Genomic DNA, 20,846 nt, shown 5'->3' with positions numbered 1-20,846 from the left:
CCCCTCCTCCCAGAAAAATTGTCTTCCATGAAGTGTGGAGGTGGGGAGGGTGCACAGCCAGAGATGAGTGGCAGAGGGCGAGCAGAACAAAGCTTCATATCCACTTACTGCCACTCCCCTCCCTATTGCGAGCATCATGGCCTGGGCTCCCCTACCCCCACCCTACCCCCCACTCAACCGTCTGTGGAAAAACTGTCTTCCATGAAACCGTCCCTGGTGCCAAAAAGGTTGGGGAGCACTGATCTACCACACACACAATTATTGAAACATACATGAGAGTATTAATGCAAAGACAGTACAGATGGTAAGGCTTAACAAAAGAGGAAAAAAAGATGAGCTGAGGTGCCTGGGGAAGGTTTGAGAGAGAAGATAGGTCTTGAACTAAGTCTGGAAGGATGAGGTCTGGCTCCTTGATCCTCCACTCCAAGTTTCTTCTACTTCTCCAAGATATGTTGGGACATCAAGGGGGGACGCAGATGAGATGCATAATATGATCCATGTACTCTCAGAGGAAATCACAGAGGAACCACAAGATTAGGGCACTGCAAGATAGGAAATCTTGAGCAACAATACTCGTTTTAATTCACCTTCAGGGAAGGAGAGGGCTTTGGCAGGGTGAATACCTGCTTCTTCCATGAGGTTGGTTTAATCTCTTCTGTCTCCACCCCTTGATGAGGCATCTTTTTTTTCTTTTTGACTCTGAATATTCTTTTTAATCTATGGAAAAATGAATAAGCATAAGAGAAATAGGGAAATATATCTTATATTTCTCTCCTCTCTACAGAGTCTGAATGTTAAGGAGGAAAAAAATCCAGCAAATGAATCCTCCAAAGTATGAAATGATTGAAGACATGGCCATACTGGCTCACCTCAGTGAAGCATCTATACTGCACACCTTAAAGAGGCGCTATGACCATTGGATGATCTATGTGGGTAACATGCCTTACTGCTGAAATAGCGTGCTGGCACTCATGTTGGCAATGTCCCAACCTCTCCTGGGTGATATCTTACATTGAATGTAAGCATACCTGCATGGAGATTGTTCTTAAGAAAGGTCTACTGGGGAGGAACATTATCTTAGCATTTCCCCACTTTCATTTTGTCACCATTTGTGTCCTTTCTCACAGGTCACCATGCTAAATTAAAAGCATGAGGCTTGGAACCTGATAAACTAATGTTCAAATGCCAGCACTGTCACTTACTAGTTGTTAAGTTTCTTGACTTCTTAAAGTCACCTTATCTGTAAAGTGGGACAATAATACCTGGCTCTCCATGGTAGCTTGGAGGATTAAATGAAAGAATGTAGGTAAAGCACGCAGTTCAGTGCCTGAGACTTAGTGCTCAACGAATAAGATATTTTCGTCATCATGATTAAACTGGTGATTTTTGGCTGTTCAGATTTTTTGATGTATTTAAAAGCTATACAGCAGAAGCAGTGCTCAGTAGATTAGGCTAAAATGTGGCATCTGGCACCCATTGCCACAGAAGCCATGACAAATAACCAGCTTGCTACACAGCTCTCTGATTTACCATGTGACTGTATTAGTCTCCCTGGGATGCTATAACAACATTCTCACAAACTGAGCAGCTTAAACAACAGAAATTAATCTACGAAAGTGCTGGAGGCTGGAAGTCCGAACTCAAATCAAATGGATAGTGTTGCACTCCCTCTGGAGGCTCTAGGGGAGAATCCTTGTCCCTTTCAGCTTCTGGTGGCTACTGGCGTCCCTGGTGGTTGCATCACTCTGGTCTCTGCTTCCATCCTCACATCATCTTCCCCTCTCTGTGTCTATTATGAGGACACCAGTTATTGGATTGAAAACCAACCCACATGTCATTCTGACCCCCTTAGCTTAATTATACCTGTAAAAACCCCTTTTCCAAAGAAGATCACATTTGTAGGCTCTGGAGATGAGGACATAAATGTATCTTTTTGGAAACCATGATTCGACCACTTCGGTGGCTGAGTGACCCACACGAGCTATTCCTTCTCAATGGCCTAAAAGTCAAGTTTCTCATTTCACTGAGGCAGAGATTCAGCTCTGGCCTCACATGCCGATTGCTGGTTACAGAAATCCCTGCAGGCCTGCAGTTAGCGTCCTGTCTTCAGAAGCTCTATGTGTCAGATGCGTTCGTCATTAGCAGATGTCCCAGGGGAGAGATAATCCCAAGTCCCGATGTTGCTCTAACCTGGTTCTGTCTCTTTCTGTTACAAGTCCCTTTTTTATAAGAATCCAAAAGCTCTCTTCTTTTGAGTTCCTTCATAAGTAAATATTCCAGCAAACGTTCCCTGATAGCAGAGAGCTGACAGACCTGGACATATTTCTAATCTATTTTCTGAAATCTTTTCTGATCTTCCCTCAGACATATTCAGGTCTCTTCTGCGTGACCATGAACGCTTACAAATGGCTTCCAGTGTATCAGAAAGAAGTCGTGGCTGCCTACAAAGGGGGGAGGCGATCAGAGGCTCCCCCTCACATCTTCGCTGTGGCCGATAACGCCTTTTCAGGATATGCTTCACAGTAAGTAGCTGCCCTACAAAATGAAAAGTAAAAATATCTGATCTACTTTTTCTCTGTGTCACTAAGAGGCACTTAGGCATTGTGAGCAGAGCATGGCCTTTACAGTTATCTAATCACTTGAAGCCTCCGTTCTGTTCTGGATAAAATGTGGGCAAAATAGTACCTTACCTCCTAGGGTTATTGGGCCGATTAGCTTGCACATCAAAGTGAGATAATGCATTTAAAGTGCTGGGGACAGTGGCTGGCCCAGAGTAAGCCCCCTGTGGATGGTGGCTTTTATTACATAAAGCATCTGCTGTAGTGTCTGACACAAAGACGGTATTCTGTAGCTACTATTACACAATCATTCTTAAAGGCTTAAAATGGCAAAAATGTCAACCATTAGTTGGTTATCATTTGTATGTGGAGCAAGGAAATAGGCCTCCAATTTATATGTTCTTATGACTGGCATACACAGGGGCAAGAGAAAATCTATTTTACTCTGCACCATTTAAATGGTGCTTTTTTTCCTCACTGTAAATGGAGCAAATCCTTTCCTGTGTGTCTGATTTCAAACTGCAGCCAGGGAAATTTTGAATAAGGTCATGCTAATACGTAAGCCCCTAGCAATAGAATATTCTGACATTTTTCTTTCTTTTGTAGATCAAGAGAATCAGTCTATACTCCTCACATAAGTGTTTGCCTTGTTTTTCTTTTTGGGGCTGAAGTAGGTTTCAATGGAGACAGACACTTATGTTTCGCTGGGAATAAAACTTAAATTCACTGTCTTTGAATTGTTTGCCCTTTAGATGCAGAATACATTCTAGGCAAGAGTAAGATACTTGGGAAATTGTCATAATGCTTTAGTCAGTGATTACTCCAAATACAGTGTCAGCTAGTCTGCCTCCACCATTTTAAGAGATTCTTTAGAAACCTCAGTGCACAAGCTGGTCTTAATCACAGACAACACACCGTTGTGGCCAACCGGACTGGGGCAGGCCAAGGGACATTACGTAGAGAGAACTAAAAGATGGTGAGGCTTAGAGGGGTAAGAAAAGGAGATGCAGGTGATACCTTATTATATGTTAATTTTGACAGAAAGAGTGCTGGCAGGCCAGGTGAACTGTCCGCATGGTGGCTGAGACCCAAGAAGCTGTGCAGTGCTTAAGTCCTTGGCCTTCCTGTGCAATGATCATGCCACCCTATGTGTTGGGCTCTCCATTGGCTTCCACTACCCCAAGAGGGATCATAAGGTCTCAGAACCTTAGAGATACATGGACAATTCAAATTCAGCCCTTTGCAGAGAGGATCAGCTGTTTTCTGGAGTTTTATATGGATAAAGGCAAGCCTTGATTCTGTGATGCTTTGGGTGATGAGCCTATAAATTCACTGCTGTATTCTTCCCACATTACAAAGTTAGCTGGTTGTCAAAGGATAAGGGGATCCTAAAGCCATGCTGCCTGGTCAAATGATTGGTAGGCCCTTCTTCTGAGAAGACTTGGCCGTGTGGTAGGCTTCATACATGAGAATCCCTTGTACAGTTGGTAATGAGGAGCAGAGGTGCTGTCCTGCTCTTTGTTAATAGGACCATGAGGAACAGGCTTTTTAATATTTATAAAAGTCCTCGATCTTTCTGAACTCCAGAGTCTTAGTCATGCTGTTTTTGCTGCCTGAGAAGTCCTTCCCCATCTCCCAACTAATTAAATATCCACATACCTTCAAGTATCATCTTGAGTTCCACTTTTCTATAAAATCTTCCCTGCTTGCCTTAGCCTATATGATCAGAATCACTTAACTTTCATTGCATTGATAATCGGAACAAGTTAACTGTGTTGCTGAATTTCAAATCACAGGGGAGAATCTGGTGCTGGAAAGACTGTGAACATTAAACATATTATCCAGTATTTTGCCACCATGGCAGCCACGAGAGAATCCAGGAAAAAGCTGATAAGTGTTCATATATCTTGTCAGAAAAGGTGGGGTGGTCCTAACCACTGGATCATGGAGGCTCTGCCCTGATCACTTACAGGAAGTAAGGAGGCAACAAGAACCACAGAACAATTAGAAAATTATAGAAAAGCCTTTTTTCCCCATCTTTCCATCGCACATTGAGAGGATCATCAAATGCTCCAAAGCAATACTCTGAAAACTTGAATTACATAATTTGTTTCAGATTTGCTTCATGGGGCATTTACTGGCCTGGTCTTTGTTGGTTGGACCCTCTGAAAATTATGCCCTCAAGATCCAAACCATCTCACCTGAAGGCTAGGGTCATTAGTGCCTTGGATATTTCTGAATCCCTTTAGCTACCATGAAATGTCAGACTACCAGAAATATGCAGTAGAAGTTTGCTTCCTTCACTCCTAACTCCTAGATCAAATGCTAAATGCCTGATGGACATACCCTCAACTTTAATCACAATCCATGTTCAGGATAACTTTACCTTCACTCTCTATTTGATTTTTTTTAGTCGTTGGCAATTTTTAATTTAGCTTGCTTTGTTTAGCTCCATTAACAGGTTAGTGGGCTTTATCATAATTTGTGGATAACTAGACCATGAAGGTTGGTATGCAAAATAAAATTAAGTCATGCTGAGTGGAACTCAAAATCAATGAGTTACTGAGCTGTTAGGCCTTTCATCTTACTATGTCTTACATTATTTTTCTTTTTCATTTCAATATGGATGTTACCTGCTGTGTTTTGCAAATTAATAAATATATCAAAATAGCCATCTAGTCCAATTTCAAATAGGAGAAGTTTCTTTTCCAACTACCACATTACTGAATTTGATCGATTTCTATAGGTATTATTAAACTATATAACTCAGTAGATGTAATTTCATTTTTGCATGCATTTTAGGGTTTGTGTTGTCATATGTTAATTGGTTTGGTCTAGCCATTGAGTCTTATGATGATATATAACTCTTCTATGGAAACCTTTGCTCATGAACATATACCCTTTATCTTATTTGAAGGACAGTAGACCCATATTACTTAGAAAGGATATAATATTTATAAATCTGTAAGTTCTTCAATACCACACACTATATAATTTCCCCCATATAATGGGTCTTTGAGGCTGAGTGGAAACAATAAAGCTATGTTGCCATTTGGGTGCTAGGTGGCCATTCATGCTTTACTCTGTGAGGATGACCTGTTTTGGCCCATCAGCCTGAGCAGGCATGATTCAAATTCCAGATCAATACCATAACAAGTCACTGCTTGGTGTGAATCTTTAGATTGCTTGGGAGTAGTAGCAAGTAAAAATATAATTTAATAATGCCAAGAGTCTGCCATGTTATCCTAGGATAGATAAATTTCCATGTGTGAGTATTAGATGGGAAGAGAGGAAGATTAACATTGGGGTTAATACATGAAATCAAGTTTGTTTGGAAATAGGCTATGATATTTTAAAATTTATTTTGGTAAAATAATTATTTTCTTCTCCCACTCAGGCCAATGCCAACCCAAAGAGAAGCACTACAAATAAATTAGCTTCCATATATGTTCATGGGACATTGTATATTAAGTCAGTTTCTCTCATATATACATCTGTTTTTCTGAATTTCCACTCCAAAGTAAAATTGTGTAACCAAATTTGGAAGCATCTTTTTTGCTACTGGTTATCAAAACAAAAATGGGATTCAACCTGGGAAAGGAGGGCTTGCCACATTACAGAATTCTGCTAAAAGCTTCATCAGCTCTTCTCTTGAATGTATCCCAGGAGACTTTAGAAGTTCAAATCATGCAAGTGAATCCTATCTTGGAAGCATTTGGAAATGTGAAAACCTTGAGAAATGACAGCTCTTCTCATTTTGTAAGTAACACGATTTAGCATAATATCAGAGTCTTTAGTTTTTAAGCAATGGTAAAACTCATGTTTGAGCACATAGATATGAAAAAAATATATAGAACACCAAAGGTGGTCTTTGATTAAAGTCAGACAATTAAAATTACACATATAATAAATATGTGTCTAAACGACCAAATAGAAGCGTAGTTGGTCAGTTTCAGGAAGTAAGTATTTATCTTAATAGTTTCAAATTCCTTTCTACTCCCAGTACGGAAGCTGACTCAAAAAATTACAATAATGCTTTATATTGTATTACATTTTGCAGATTTGAAATATTGTCCTTCATAATTTCCTATACTCCTTATAACAAGTCAATTTAGTAGGCATTTCCTAATTCACTTACCATGATTATTGTTTCTACTCTTGCCTATGGCCTTCCTGCGCCTGCTTATTTTTCACTGTAGCCTTTTTTTATTGGGAAAGTATTTTTAAGTGCTTTTTATAACTAGAAGTCCCCTGACAGGAAGAACTTAGATTTCAAAATCTAGTTTAACAAATCCATTTTATGCCAAGAATGAGTGGCAGGGAGCCACTATATAATTTACAAGGAAATTTGCAGACGGCTTCTGTTTGAGTCTCTGGGTAAAAGTAAATAATAGCTTTATGCTAATTTGGCTAGTTTCCATCCAAAGTCTTAGAGCTGCTCCGTCCACACTTAAATTTGCTTGAATATCTGGCCAGTCATAGCAGGTGCAAATACTGGTCCATGAAACAACTGCTAGATTTGGGATTTGTTAGCATGCTGAGAGAATTTCTGCTGAAATATGAGAGACAGAAAGCTGAAAAGAAGTAAGAGAGAGAGGGAAGGAAGGAGGGGTGGAAGGAAGGTAGAGAGGAAGGGAAAGAGAGAAAAAGAAAGTTAAAAAAGGAAAGAAGAAAGAAAAGGAAAGAAAGTAAAAGGAAAGGAGGAAAGGAAAGTATAGTAAGTAGAAAGATAAAGAAGAAAAGAATATAATTGGAAGAGAATAAGAACAAGAAAAATGTTGGAAGAATAGAAGGAAAGAAGTAGAGAAGCTAAACAAACATAATGATGTATAAATGGAAGGAAGGAAAGAAGGAAGGGAGAAGGAAAAAGAGAAAACGGGGTCCAAAAATTATGAAATCCCAGGCTAAATTTTTTCAATTAATACTATATATGTAGCTATATGTATACCTGTGTATATGCATATCATACATATATATATAAGTACATATACATTTGTGTATGTTTATATATACATACAAGAGTTGGTGTGTCTTATTCCCATTATACATTTTTTACCTTCCTTGTTCAACCCCTCTGTATATAGCCACTCTCCTCTTACCAGGCTGCTGTCTGGCTCTGTCACCTTCCTGGCATGGATGGGCTCCACCAGGCTACCTTCCTCACTGCTCCAGCATCCTCAAGCCACAGGCTGCCACCAGATGGCCTTCTCAACTGCATCTGGCATTCTGATATGGGCACTGTCACCTCTGGACAGTGTCTCTGCTGTGCTAGATCCTGCCTTATGGCTTTTCACTGAGAAGAAAGAAAGGGTGTCTATTTATTACTTATGCCAAGGCATGTTTTGAAACATAGATCATATCACTCCTCTGCTTATAACCTTCCAATGTCTTCCAAGCACATACAAAATAAAACCCTACTCTTTCCTGTGTTCTACATGGCTTATATGATGAGTTGCTTGTCCATTTCCCAGACTCTGTTTTATGGTCCCTTTTCTTTTACCTGCTGAGCTACAGGACTACTGGCTTTTCTTGTGATTCCTCTGTCAGAGCTGTTGCAGTAGCCTCTTACCCACAAGTTTTAAAATAAGCTTCATGAGGAGTATGGACCATGCCTGTTTTTCTCGAGTGGTATCTCCATTGCTGAGCAGCTTTCCTGGATTATAGTAGATGCTCAATGCATGTTTGTTGAATGAACAAAAGAATATAATAAGCAGATATTATTTTTCTAATTTTTAGATACTAACAATGAGGCCCAGAGAAATGTCACAACGCACACAAGAATACACAGGTAGCAGTTGGCAGTCTGGGGCTAGAAGCTAGAACCACTGCGGTCCTGCCAATCATTCTGGCTCCCTCCAGACATTAGCTGGTGCCAACTCATCTCAAAGCCATGTTGAATTTCTTTTTAACTTTTGGGTAAGTAGTCACTTTGAAAGTTATGTATAATAAAGCCATTGTAACTGTTTGAAAGTTTGAATAGGAGACTGTGTTCTATGTCCACCCAGGACAAATTCATCAGGGTGCATTTTGGTGCCAGAGGTACACTGTCATCTGCTGACATCTATATCTGTAAATAGTCATTGCACTGTCTGATCACTTTTCTTCTAAGTTTTGTAAGAACATCTAAGTATGAATCTTTATTCATTATTACTCATCATCTAGATTTGCTTGAAAAATCCCGGGTGATTTTCCAGCAGCCTGGAGAAAGGGAACTACCACATATTTTATCAGATTCTTTCTGGAGAGAAAGAACTTCATGGTAAGTGTAAGATTCTGGGGCCAAGGGTTATTCCAAAACAAGAGAGAGAAGTCAGAAGTCTCTGAGCCTCTTTCAACCTCAGTTTATTCATCCCTAATACTTAGGTAATTAAACCCAATATAGAAACAGTTCTATAATTTTTATATGGGTAGAGAGTAAATAGCAATACTTTTTTTAAAATTTGATATTAAAAGGAATAAAAATGTTTGAAAGTGAGTAGGATGCCCAGCAGAGTAGGATGCCCAGTGGGTGTATGTGTAAAAGCATTAGATAATTTAAGGCCTTAAATGGTTACAGCCACGTGGGTGGTATAGACAAGAGTCCAGAGGAGAGAAATCTCACCATGGTGTGTGGTGGGCAAGGGGAGTTTTATAAAGAAGGGGGGATTTGGGTTGGGATATGAAGGATGAGAAGGGGATCTAATCAGACAAAGAGTGGAGGGTATTTCCAGTGGGAGGAACAGTGCACACAATGTCAGAAAAGGGCAGAGCAAAAGTAGGGAACAGAGACCAGGATGACTGAAGGAAAGGGTTTGCATACAGGAATAGTGGAGAGTTTATTCTGATAGTTCCTGAACTCAGGGATCTGGCCGAGCATGTGTGCCGTGTGCTGTGGGCTGGGGCGGAAGCCTAGGAGATCAGGATTTATTGGGGGCCATGTTTAGGATGATTATGCTGGTATGACAGGCAGGATGGCCTGGAGGCAGAGGTATTAGATGGAAGAGATTGCAATCGTCCCCATAGGAGATGACAAGACAGTTATCTAAGATGGCGTCTGTAGGACTTGGGGAGGGGGAGAGGATAGATTCATGGAAGAATGGACAGATCTTAGCAGTGACTGAATGTAGCAATGAGAGAGAGTGATGAGCCAAAAATATCCCCCAGTTTTGTGATTAGACTAGGATATTGGTTGTACCATAAACAGAAATAGAAAAGTGGGGTAGGAGAATAAATTTCATGTGTTCATTCAATAAATATTTCTTGTGGCACTGCTTTGTATGTACCTGGCACTGCTTTTTAATCAAGGGGGACAGAGTGGTAAACAAGACAAACTGTGCTCATGGGCTTACCTTCTAGTAAGGAAGACAGGCAGCAAACAAGGAAACAAAGAATACATAATATCCTTTCCTTGTAGGTGATATGGCATCTCTATAAAGAAAAATAAAGTAAGGTGAGGGGATGGAGAGAATTGGGGTTTGGTAGGGTGTGGGTAGTTGTATTTTAGATAAAATGGTCAGGTAATTTGTTTCTGAGAAGGCAGTATTTTTGCAGATATCTGAATGAGGGAGGGAATAAGTAGACAAAGATTTCTAGGAATACAATTCCAGGAAGAGGGAACAGTGAGTGCAAAGGCCCTGAAGCAGGAATGTATTTAGTTTGTTTTTGGAATAACAAAATGGCCACTGTGGGTGGCAGAGTGGGGAGGGTAATGTGGGGGGAGGTAACCAGGGGCCAGACCATGCAGCATCTTGCAGGCCCTGGCAGAGAGAGTTTAAATTTCAAGTACTATGGGAACTCATTGGAAAGGGAGAATGGCAAGCTGATTAGATTTAAAAGGTATTGCATTTGAAGTAAGCCACCGAGGACAACAGTATTCCCACAGGAGTGGATGTGGGAAGAGGGTGGAGATCCAGGATAGCAAATTGATGGGAACAATTCCCCCAGTCCATCATGTTAGATGAAATGTGGTGTAAATCTGGTGATATTTTGACTGCTTGATCTTCAAAGTAGTAGCTTGGGGAAAGCTCTGCAAACTAGACAATTATTTTTGTCTTAGATTAATTGGTGCTATGGAAGTACAGCTATTCTCCTCTCCACCCGCCCCTCGCCTATTCCTGAAACAGGAATGTTTTAGCACTGTCAAATATAACATTCTTGTCATCCATTTTTATACTTTTCAGGGCATCTGACACATAAGGTCTTATTGTGGGTACCAGTAGCAACCATAATATTTTTTTGGAACATCTCTACTAATACAACCAGCTGAAGTGTTTGGGCTGCTGTGGAAAATTTATGCTTAACCTGAACTCATTTATCTTGAGTGTTCGGGGGCTACTGAAATAGATCACTGTGCAAAGACTGACATCTGGTGGTCCAAATTGAGTATTGTTAGTCCACTTGTTTTTCTACCCATTGTCTTTTTGAAGACATTTAAAAAGATGATCTAGAACTCTTTCCATCCATGTTTGCCAAAGACAAGCTTCAGAGTGTACTGAAGATTGACACAAGAGGGTACATTTTAGCAATATGAAGATTATATCCCAATTTCCTGAAATATAAGCATTTGTCTGTACTACAAAGGAAAAAATATCACAGCGGAGAGGCTGGTCACCCACTGAAGGACCCGGGGAAGTGAGATGCCATGTTACCCCAAAGTCAGGCCCTATCTAGGCTCTACATGTCCATGAACAACCCTTATCTCCTTTGCCTTCATTTAAGTCTGACTTTTGTTCCAGGCATGGCTAAGACCTATTTCCTCAGTCCCCTTGGACAGAGCTCCTTCAAAATCCTTAGTTCTTACTGCCATGGGTATAGCTTGGTTCTACATATATCTTCCATTTTCCTCCTCTTTGACTTTTTCCCTTTCTATTTATTGTACCCATTCTTGCTATTCTACTAGTGTATAAACCTAAGGAAAAGTGGTCAGTGACCAAGAAGTCCTTGCCTCTTAAGATCTTTGATATTTTGCTTTGTACCACAATATGTGACAATCATGCATAGTGAAGAGACAACCTATGGAATGACTGGGAGAGAATATTTACAAGCTGTATATCTAATAAGGGGTTAATATACAAAATATATAAGGAACTCAAACAACTCAATAGCAAGAAAACAAATAACCTGATTAAAAAATGGGTAAAGGACTTGATAGAAATTTCCAAAAAATATATACAAATGACCAACAACTCTATGAGAAAATGCTTAACATCAATAATCATCAGGGAAATGTAAACCAAAACTTCAATGAAATATCACCTCATACTCTGTTAGAATTGCTGTTAACAGAAAGGCAAGAGATAACAAGTGTTGGCAAGGATGTGGAGAAAAGAGAACCCTTGCACACTGCTGGTGGGAATATAAATTAGTATAGCCATTATAGAAAGTAATTTGGAGGTTCCTCAAAAAATTAAAAATAGAACTACCATATGATCTAGTACTCTCACTACTGGGAATATATCCAAAGGAAATGAAGTTAGTATCTCAAAGAGACATCTTTCATGTTTATTACAGCATTATTCATAATTGCCAAGATATGGAAACAACCAAAGTGTCTATCAAGGATGAATGGATAAAGAAAATGTGGTCTATATACACAAGGGAATATTACTCAGGCTTGAAAACAAGAAAATCCTGTCATTTGTAACAACATGAATGAACCTGGAGGACATCGTGCTAAGTGAAATAAGCCAGGCACAAAAAGACAAATATCATGTGCTTTCACTCAAATGTGAAATCTAAAAGAGTTGAATAAATTCAGAAGATCTATTGTACAACATGGTAATTATAGTTAATAACAATGTATTCTATATTTGATATTGCTAAGAGAGTAGATTTTAAATATTGTCACCACAAAAAAGTATGTGAGGTAATGGATATGTTAATTAGCTGAATTGAGCCTTTCTACAATGATGAATACATATATGTAAACATCATATTGTACACCATATTATTTTTATTTGTAAATTAGAAAGATAAGTAAGAATCATTTAAAAAGCCAATAAATGCTTTTAAAATTTTATGGATACTTGTATTAAAAATAAACATATTATATTTTCCTTCTGCTTGATTTGGGCTAGCCCAATTTCTTTTTATTTTTTAAGTTTTATAAGAAAATATTGAAGTATTATTGGCCTAAAATGAACTTCATGTGTTTGAAGTATACAATTGGTAAGTGTTAACATGCTCATATGTGTGAAACCATCACTACAATCAAGATAATACATGTATCCATTCAAAAGTGTCCTCAAGATCTTTTATAATCCTCCCTCTCCCCCTTCTCACTCATTGGAAGCCTCCCCTCCCAAGCCCATCCCTGGGGAACCACTAATATACTTTCTGTCACTGTAGATTAGATTTCATTTTCTAGAATTTTATAAGACAGAATCATACAGTATATATTCTTTTTATCTGGCTTAGTTCACCTGGCATAATTATTTTGAGATTTTGCCATGTAGGCAGCAGTGTATTCCCAGCTCATTCCTTTGTTTGCTGAATAACAATCCACTGTCTGGATATACAACAGTTTGTTAACCCATTCAGCGCCTGATGGCTATTTGGCTTGTTTCCAAATGAAGCTGCTATGAACATTCATATAGCCTAATTTCTTTGTTTCTGAGATTTGGGGTTCAGGGTAACAGATTTTCACTTCATTGAGCAATAAACAGAAAAATAAGACCAGCTCAAAAAAAAAAGACCTCCTTGGGAGCAAGTGTTGGGCAGTGAGAGGTTAATGTGATTCTGCCAAGTCAGTTGATGATGTGCTGCTGACAGCTGGCCTCTGCTGGGGCCTACTTTATGTTTCCTGACTAAGTGAATCATGTCAGGAGTCTCAGACGTATCAGGGCGCAGTTGAACATGGAGCTGATTTATGGATCCCTTGAAAGACAGATCAGCCTCCTAATAGCGAGGACTTGAAGTGACAGGTTACCCTGCTAATGTTCCCTGGGTTGTGACCTGAGGCCTGGCTACTTCCTAGCCTCTGAAGCTCACTTCTATTCTACTGATAAGTTTACAAAATACTTTTGTCCTCTGGCCCTCAGCCATAAATCTAGGCCAAATTTCTGTTTTCAAAGTTTTGCCAACACACATTATCTGTTTTTTTTTTTTTTCACACCAATTCAAGCTGCTGCAATTGAATCTGCTTTTGGATTTGGCCAGCCTGATCTTCTCTTGGGAGGCATTGACGCATGACTGACAAGTTAATAGAGGGCAAAAATTGATTGCAGAGGTTTTGGTCTAGAATATGGATTTGATTTTAGCTTGTTTACAAGTATGCTATAAACTGTAAGGGTAAACTGTGAATATTGGTCAATTACTTTCTAATGCCTTGAGGATTTCTTTAAGCTGTTTATGGATGGTTTTCCGGTTTTCCCACTGTAGACATGCTCCTGGTATCTGCAAATCCCTCTGATTTTCACTTTTGCTCCTGTGGTGTAGTCACTGTAGAGAGCCTGGATGATGCTGAAGAATTGCTGGCCACAGAAGTAAGACTTGTCAGTTGTCAAAGTTAAGTCTGGCAATGACAATGAGAAATGGAAGAAAGCATCTTCCAGCTCCATTGTTCTCAAAGGACCTGGAGAAGTGGCCTTGCTTCCCCTGCGGGTAGAGGGCTGCTTCTGTCCAAAGTTCACTAATTTATTGTAAAAGTGTACTTTGTTAGTATAGTAACTTTCGAACATATGGAAACACAAATTCAACTCAATGGCAAACTTTTAAAAATTTAGTGTATATATCTTTTTCTCATTATTTTTTGTTTGTGTATATTCATGGGGGTACAAATGGAATTTTTTTACACTGATATATTGCATTGTGGTGAAGTCAGGGCCTTTGGCCCATACATCCCTGAAGCAACACACACTGTACCCTATTTGATGACTATCTTTACAGTCTCTGTTCTGTTTTTATCTATTTGGGGTTACTTTTATATTGTCATTTTAGTGAGGTTTTTTTTTTTTTGGTTTTGTTTTGTTTCTTCACAAAACATTATAATAATACTGTATATACTTTTTGGTATGTAGAGTTTATTCTTTCAATTTAATCTTACAAGCATTTAAAGTGTCATTATAGACTCTTCATAAACATTTAAGTGGATACTTAAGATTTTATCAGACATTTGTCCTATTGTTTATTGAGCTATTCTCCTAGTGTGAGACTCAAGTTTTTTTGTCCCCCTCTTCCCAACTATGGTGAATATTTTTGTAGGTAAACACTTTTTCTGTATATTAAATTCACCTTATGCTATATTTCTAGAAATAAAAATACTAGGTAAGGATTATGAATTTGTTATAGTATCTTGGTATATGTTCTAAATTAACCACCAGGAAGATTGTACCAATTTTTGCCCTTGTGGAGTGTATGAGAATGCACATCTTACTGTGTACAGTGGATGCAATTCTATGGTGTCATGGCTTTTCTTAACACTTATTTTTGCCAGTCTTTGAAATGTGTCAGCTCTGGAATAAAGTCAGGAGAACATAAGGGATCACAGAAATAAGCAACCCAGCAGATATGGTGCTTTCTGTCATAACCACGAAAGGCAAAATAACTGACCTCACATAGCTAGTTAGTGATCTGTTGCTGGAAGGGAGAAGAGAAGGACAGGGCATTGAAGCAAAGTTCTAAAACTACTGGAAATGAAATAAGCTGAGTCTTTTGCCTTCCTAATTCTCTTTTAAAGGGATGAGTCGACTGTGGGTGACCAAATGCCAACAGGGCCGATTTGCATTGTTTTGAATAGAGCTGTCGGTCTCATTCCCTGTAGCCATAGCCTGAGGTGTGGCCGGCAGCAGGGGGCTGGGGAGGGGGTGTTGTGTATGAGGTGGTTACTGCAGCCATTAGGCAAATGAAGACACAGCGGCCATCTGTTTCTCTTTTTACAGCAACCCTTGGACATCTTGGGCTTTCTTCCTGATGAGAAGTATGGATGCTATAAACTCACTGGAGCCATCATGCACTTTGGAAACGTGAAATTTAAACAGAAACCTGGAGAAGAGCAACTGGAAGCAGATGGCACAGAAAGTAAGAATTACTTTGAAGACATGGCACATACTTCTCTTCAAATCCCTGACCTCAGGCCTGTTCCCCTTTTGATTGCAGTTGACCTCACCTCTTGGTTTTTGGAAAATACTGAAATTAATCAATACCATCTCCCTTGATTGCTGTTCCTCAAAATTATTCTCCCAACCACCGTTCTGATGTAGAATCCTCCTATCACAGAGTAAGAAGCATTCCTCAATTAATTATTGATGATCCAGTGAATTTGCTAAACTTGAGTGAAACAGGATTGACTAAGACATAGTCTGCCCTTAGCACATAGACTATTGAGAGAATCAGAGAAAGGAGCAAATTACCATAAAATGTATTAAATGACATAACAGAGGTATGAAAGCAGGCCCCTAGAATTCCAATGAGGTAACTAACTGCATAGGGGTAAGACCACAGGCTTTCATTTCCCGTTGTTTTATATTCACATTTTAAAAATCTACAGTCTTGCCTGCTCACCAAAAAGACTTGAGGCATCTTACTATGGATGATCTGTCTAGAATGATCATTAAAATAGAAAACCACAGTTATGAAAGGAAGGAAGCATAGTTAGTACAATTATTACCATCAAAATTCTTTGCAACTCCAACAAAAAGAGAATATCCATTTATTCAGATCTTTCAACAAATAATTTTTTAAAATTTTGGTAAAATATGCATAACATAAAATTTACCATTTCAGCCATTTTTAAGTGCATAGTTCAGTTGCATTGCATTGCATACATTCACATTGTTGTGTAAATATCAGTATCCATCTCTAGAGCTTTTTCATCGTCCCTAGTTTCAAACTTTTCATCATCTTTTAGTTTCAAACTGAAACTCTGTACCCATTAAATAAAAATTCCATATTACCTCCTCCCCCTAGTCCCTGGCAATCACTTCTCTACTTCTTAACTCTGAATTTTACTACTCTCAGTGCCTGTTCTAAGTGTCATCATAGAATGTTTGACCTTCCAGTTCTGACTTCTTTCACTTAGCATAATGTCTTCAAGGTTCATCCATGTTGTAGCATCTGTCAGAATTTCATTCCTTTCTAAGGCTGAATAATATTCCATTGTGTGTACATACCATGTTTATCCATTCATCAGTTGATGGACACTTGGATTGCTTCCCTTTTTTTCTTTTGTAAATAATGCTGCTGTGAATGTTGGTATAGAAATATCTGTTTGAGTCCCTGTTTCAATTCTTTTCAATTCCCAGAAGTGGAATTGCTGGACTAAATGGTAATTCTGTTGTATTAAGGCACCACCATACTGTTTTCCACAGCTGCTGCAATATTTTACATTCCCACCAGCAATGCACAAGGGTTCCAATCTCTTTACATCCATGCCAACACTTGTGATTTTATTTTTTTTGTTTTTTATAATAGCCATTTTAATGGGTATAAAGTGATATCTCACTGTGGTTTTGATTTGCATTTCCCTAATGATTAGGGATGTTGAACATCTTTTCATGTGCTTATTGGCTATTTGTATATCTTCCTTTGAGAAATATCTATTCAAGTCCTTTGCCCATTTTTTAATTGGGTTGTTTGTTTTTTTGTTGTTCAACAAATAATTTTTGAGGCCAGTCTGTGCCAAGGACTATTCGTGGTGCTGGGGATACATCTGTGAACAAGATATCATCCCTGTCTTGTCCAGTGTGGGAGACAGACAAAAAATACATAAACAAATATGTATCGAGTCATAATAAAAAGGAAATAAAGCAGAGTAAAAGAATAAAGAGTAGCAGGAGACAGGGGTTGTAATAGACAGGGTGGGCAGGAAGCCCCTCAGAGAAGACGACACTTTAGCACAGATGTGATTGAAGTAAGGGAATGGGATGTGAAGCTCGTGTAAACATCCTATATATTAGCATATTAATGTTTGCTTTTATAGCATCTTATTTTGTTGTTTCATTGTTTTCTTGGTTTTTTTCAACATTTTGAAATAAAGTTTTTTGAAGAATTGTTTTTTTTTTTTTTTTTTTTTTTTTGAGACAGAGTCTCACTTTGTTGCCCAGGCTAGAGTGAGTGCCGTGGCGTCAGCCTGGCTCACAGCAACCTCAATCTCCGGGGCTCAGCGATCCTACTGCCTCAGCCTCCCGAGTAGCTGGGACTACAGGCATGCACCACCATGCCCGGCTAATTTTTTGTATATATATCTTTAGTTGGTCAATTAACTTATTTCTATTTTTGGTAGAGATGGGGTCTCGCTCAGGCTGGTTTCGAACTCCTGACCTTGAGCAATCCGCCCGCCTCGGCCTCCCAAAGTGCTAGGATTACAGGCGTGAGCCACCACGCCCGGCCAAGAATTGTTTTTATTACAAAAGCAAAATATACTTTTTAATAAATGAGAAAACACAGATGAATGAGTAAAATATATAGTCTCATCCAGTCTCCCTGTTGGCTTGCTACAGTGTCCTCATCTTCCTTACTTCTAACTGCTATAGGGCTGCAGGGCTCAACCCTTGAACCTGTTCTCTTCTCTTTCCATACTCATTTTCCATGCTCATTTTCTCTAACCACCCCACCTCTATCCTCTTACCCTGAATATCTTTCTTCATGTCACTCATATGCTATTTATTATTGATTTTCCTACCCAATCCCTTCTAATCTCTGCCAGACGTAAATTCCATAAGAACAGGGATTTGGTGTGTTCACTGCTATATTTCCAGGTTTTAAAATGTGCCTGGTGCATGGCAGTGGATAGTTATTTGTTAAATGAATTCTACTCAGAGACAACCACTGCTAATGCCACAGGACATAGCTTTCATAATTAATTTAAATATCTTTTTAGGTATTTAATTTATTTCTAGATTTTTGCTATTATGAACAAGGTTTTGGTGAATACCATTATAGATTCAAAGATTTTACATATATTATTTTCTTAGGATAAAGTTCCAGAAGTAAATTTATTTCTCAAATTGCTCCATGATTTACCATTCAAATTCCCATCGGCTCTGATGAGTATGGTCTCACCCTCCTCACCAATATTGGCAGTTATTTTTCTGTTGTCAATTAGCCAGATTTTCTATTATGTTTACATATTAACTTTTTGAATGTTATTACCTATTTGCACTATTTCTTTCTTGAGTTTTTGAGGATGCTTCTATCTTTAGCTCATTTTAAAAATTAAGGTGCTGGATATTTCTTGATTTCGAAGTGTTCTTAATATGTTAAGCTTTGGTAACTTTTCTCTAGTTAGGAAGAAATGGAAGGAGCTGGACAGGTGGAGAAAAGGCTGGAAAGCGGAGGGGGACCCAAACCTAAGGTGACGTCCCAGCCTTTCCCTCTTGCTTGAGTTCCAACCCCACATTTCTAAGTCTCTAATGTACGTGCACCAGGATCCTAAATTCTGCTTAGCTAAAACCCGGTGCACCATCTTCTCCCCCAGGTGATGTCTTCCTATTGGCTTCTCTATTCATTCTCATGATACTCCTCTCTACTTCTCAGACTGGAAACCTACTGATATTTCCCTGTCTCTCTCTTTCCCGCTCCCATCACCAGTTTAAAGATTCAGCATCTCACACTTTGGCATCCTGCAATGAGTTCACTCTGTCTGTACTTTTAACCGCTTGCCGCTCTGGTCTGTCTTGCACATTTCCAAAATTCATCATTCTGACTCTAATTACAATGTTTCTCTGCTTAAAGTCCCTTTGGCATTTCCGCATTACTTAACTAATACTATAGTGGCATCAGATGTCTTCTGTGAGCAGAAATCACCCATTTTTTCCCAGTTTATCACTCATTCACTGCCTGACTTCACAGTCCCATCCATCTGGGTTTTAACCTCAGAAGTTCTTGTTCTCCCACATTTGCCTGTCAAAATCCTTCTCATCTTTCAAGGCTCAGACCAAATGTTCCTTGTTTTTTGAAATCTTCCCTGCTCATGCAGTCCAGAAGGGTTTTCTCTCTGTTTCACACTTTCAAGATACTTGATCTCTGTGTCTCCTGTGCAGTGGTTTTATTGAAATGCTATTTTTGCTTGTGTTTTATTTACCCTCATGAACTATAATCTCTTGATGACAAAGATTTTTGTCTGGTTTAGCTACCTTCTTACAACAGCATCTAGCATCTGGTCTTGCACATAGCAAGTGCTCAGTAAACTTTGTTCAATAAATTAATGAAATGTGAACAGCTTAGGAATTGTATTGTAACCTTCCACCAAAGACTTAATGTCATATCATAATCCTTATAGATTGACAACACTGGATTTTGTTCTTTTCTTTTATAACTGATTATTTATAGATGGGACTGAACTAGGATAGGACTGTGAAGTTGGAAGAGATTGCCTTTTGAATTTCTCTACCTCCCTACCTTCCCAGGTGAAGCCATATTTTGTTCTTGACTTCAAAATATACTTATCAAACCTGGCTACCATTGTCTAGATGGTACTTCACAAACTTGGCTGCCCACCTGAATCACTTGGGGAACTTTTAGATTTCTGAAGCTCACCCAAACCAAAGAAAACAGATTTCCAGGGGTGAGATGCAGGCATCAGTATTTGTTTTTATAACTTGCCAGGTGACCTGCATGTGCAGTCAAGGTTGAGGATCACTGTAATAAGGACTTTGTTGTCAAACTTTCACATGTATTAAAATCACCTGGGTAACATGGTAAAACCAAAGAGGCCCAGACCACTGCTCTAGCTGCTCTTACCTCTCCTGGGTAAGACCATGTAGCCTAATTAAAATCCATGGATTTATTCACAAGGTCCTGAAGGAATTGATGCTTATTATTGGGAATTTTATATAACCTCTTTGGGAACATGATTAAAATGTGTTTATAGACATTGCTATGTTTACAATAGTAGTTCTTGAATTTCAGATGGGCATTTATTCATAGATTTACATTGTTTTCATCTTGGTTGTAAAACTCAAAATGTTTAGTGCAAAGGAAATTATTTTTTGAAGCATGATGACTACTATTGTTTTCTGCCCAAAAGACAAATAAACAAAAAACCAGAAATGTGTGATGTATAATGTCAATACAGTGGGATCAATCCAGAGCATATCAGTTCTGTCTATAGATACTCAACTATCCCTGGAGTGGGTGAGAAATTCTGTAACATTGGATGTTATTTCTGTTAAAGTTTAAGGTGGGATACTGTAGAGAGAATTTGGGTTTCTTTAGTTCATGGATAAAAATAGGCTCAAAGGATTGTCCTTAATACTGGGAAAAAGGATGTCTGAAGGCTCTCAGTGTGGGAAACTATTCTTTGAGACTATTATTACCTGTATCATCCCTCTAAATGCTTCCAAAGCTTTCAAACCAAAAACTCTTGTCTTT

The 20,846-nt window shown here is 38.8% G+C and overlaps 1 protein-coding gene across 1 annotated transcript in view; it reads left to right on the top strand.

Moving 5' to 3' along the window:
* Positions 1–20,846, top strand: part of MYH15 (myosin heavy chain 15) — a 173,324-nt gene that overhangs the window by 39,805 nt on the left and 112,673 nt on the right. The window contains 12 exon segments of the mRNA XM_012777219.2: positions 785–805; positions 807–929; positions 2,365–2,502; positions 2,504–2,522; positions 3,165–3,198; positions 4,355–4,454; positions 6,228–6,317; positions 8,564–8,627; positions 8,721–8,767; positions 8,769–8,817; positions 13,917–14,020; positions 15,416–15,554. Coding sequence (XP_012632673.2) covers positions 785–805; positions 807–929; positions 2,365–2,502; positions 2,504–2,522; positions 3,165–3,198; positions 4,355–4,454; positions 6,228–6,317; positions 8,564–8,627; positions 8,721–8,767; positions 8,769–8,817; positions 13,917–14,020; positions 15,416–15,554 — 928 coding nt within the window.

Source organism: Microcebus murinus, chromosome 1 (assembly GCF_040939455.1).
Source record: "Microcebus murinus isolate Inina chromosome 1, M.murinus_Inina_mat1.0, whole genome shotgun sequence".
Lineage (NCBI taxonomy): Eukaryota > Metazoa > Chordata > Mammalia > Primates > Cheirogaleidae > Microcebus > Microcebus murinus.
This window is presented reverse-complemented; position numbering and strand designations above follow the sequence as displayed.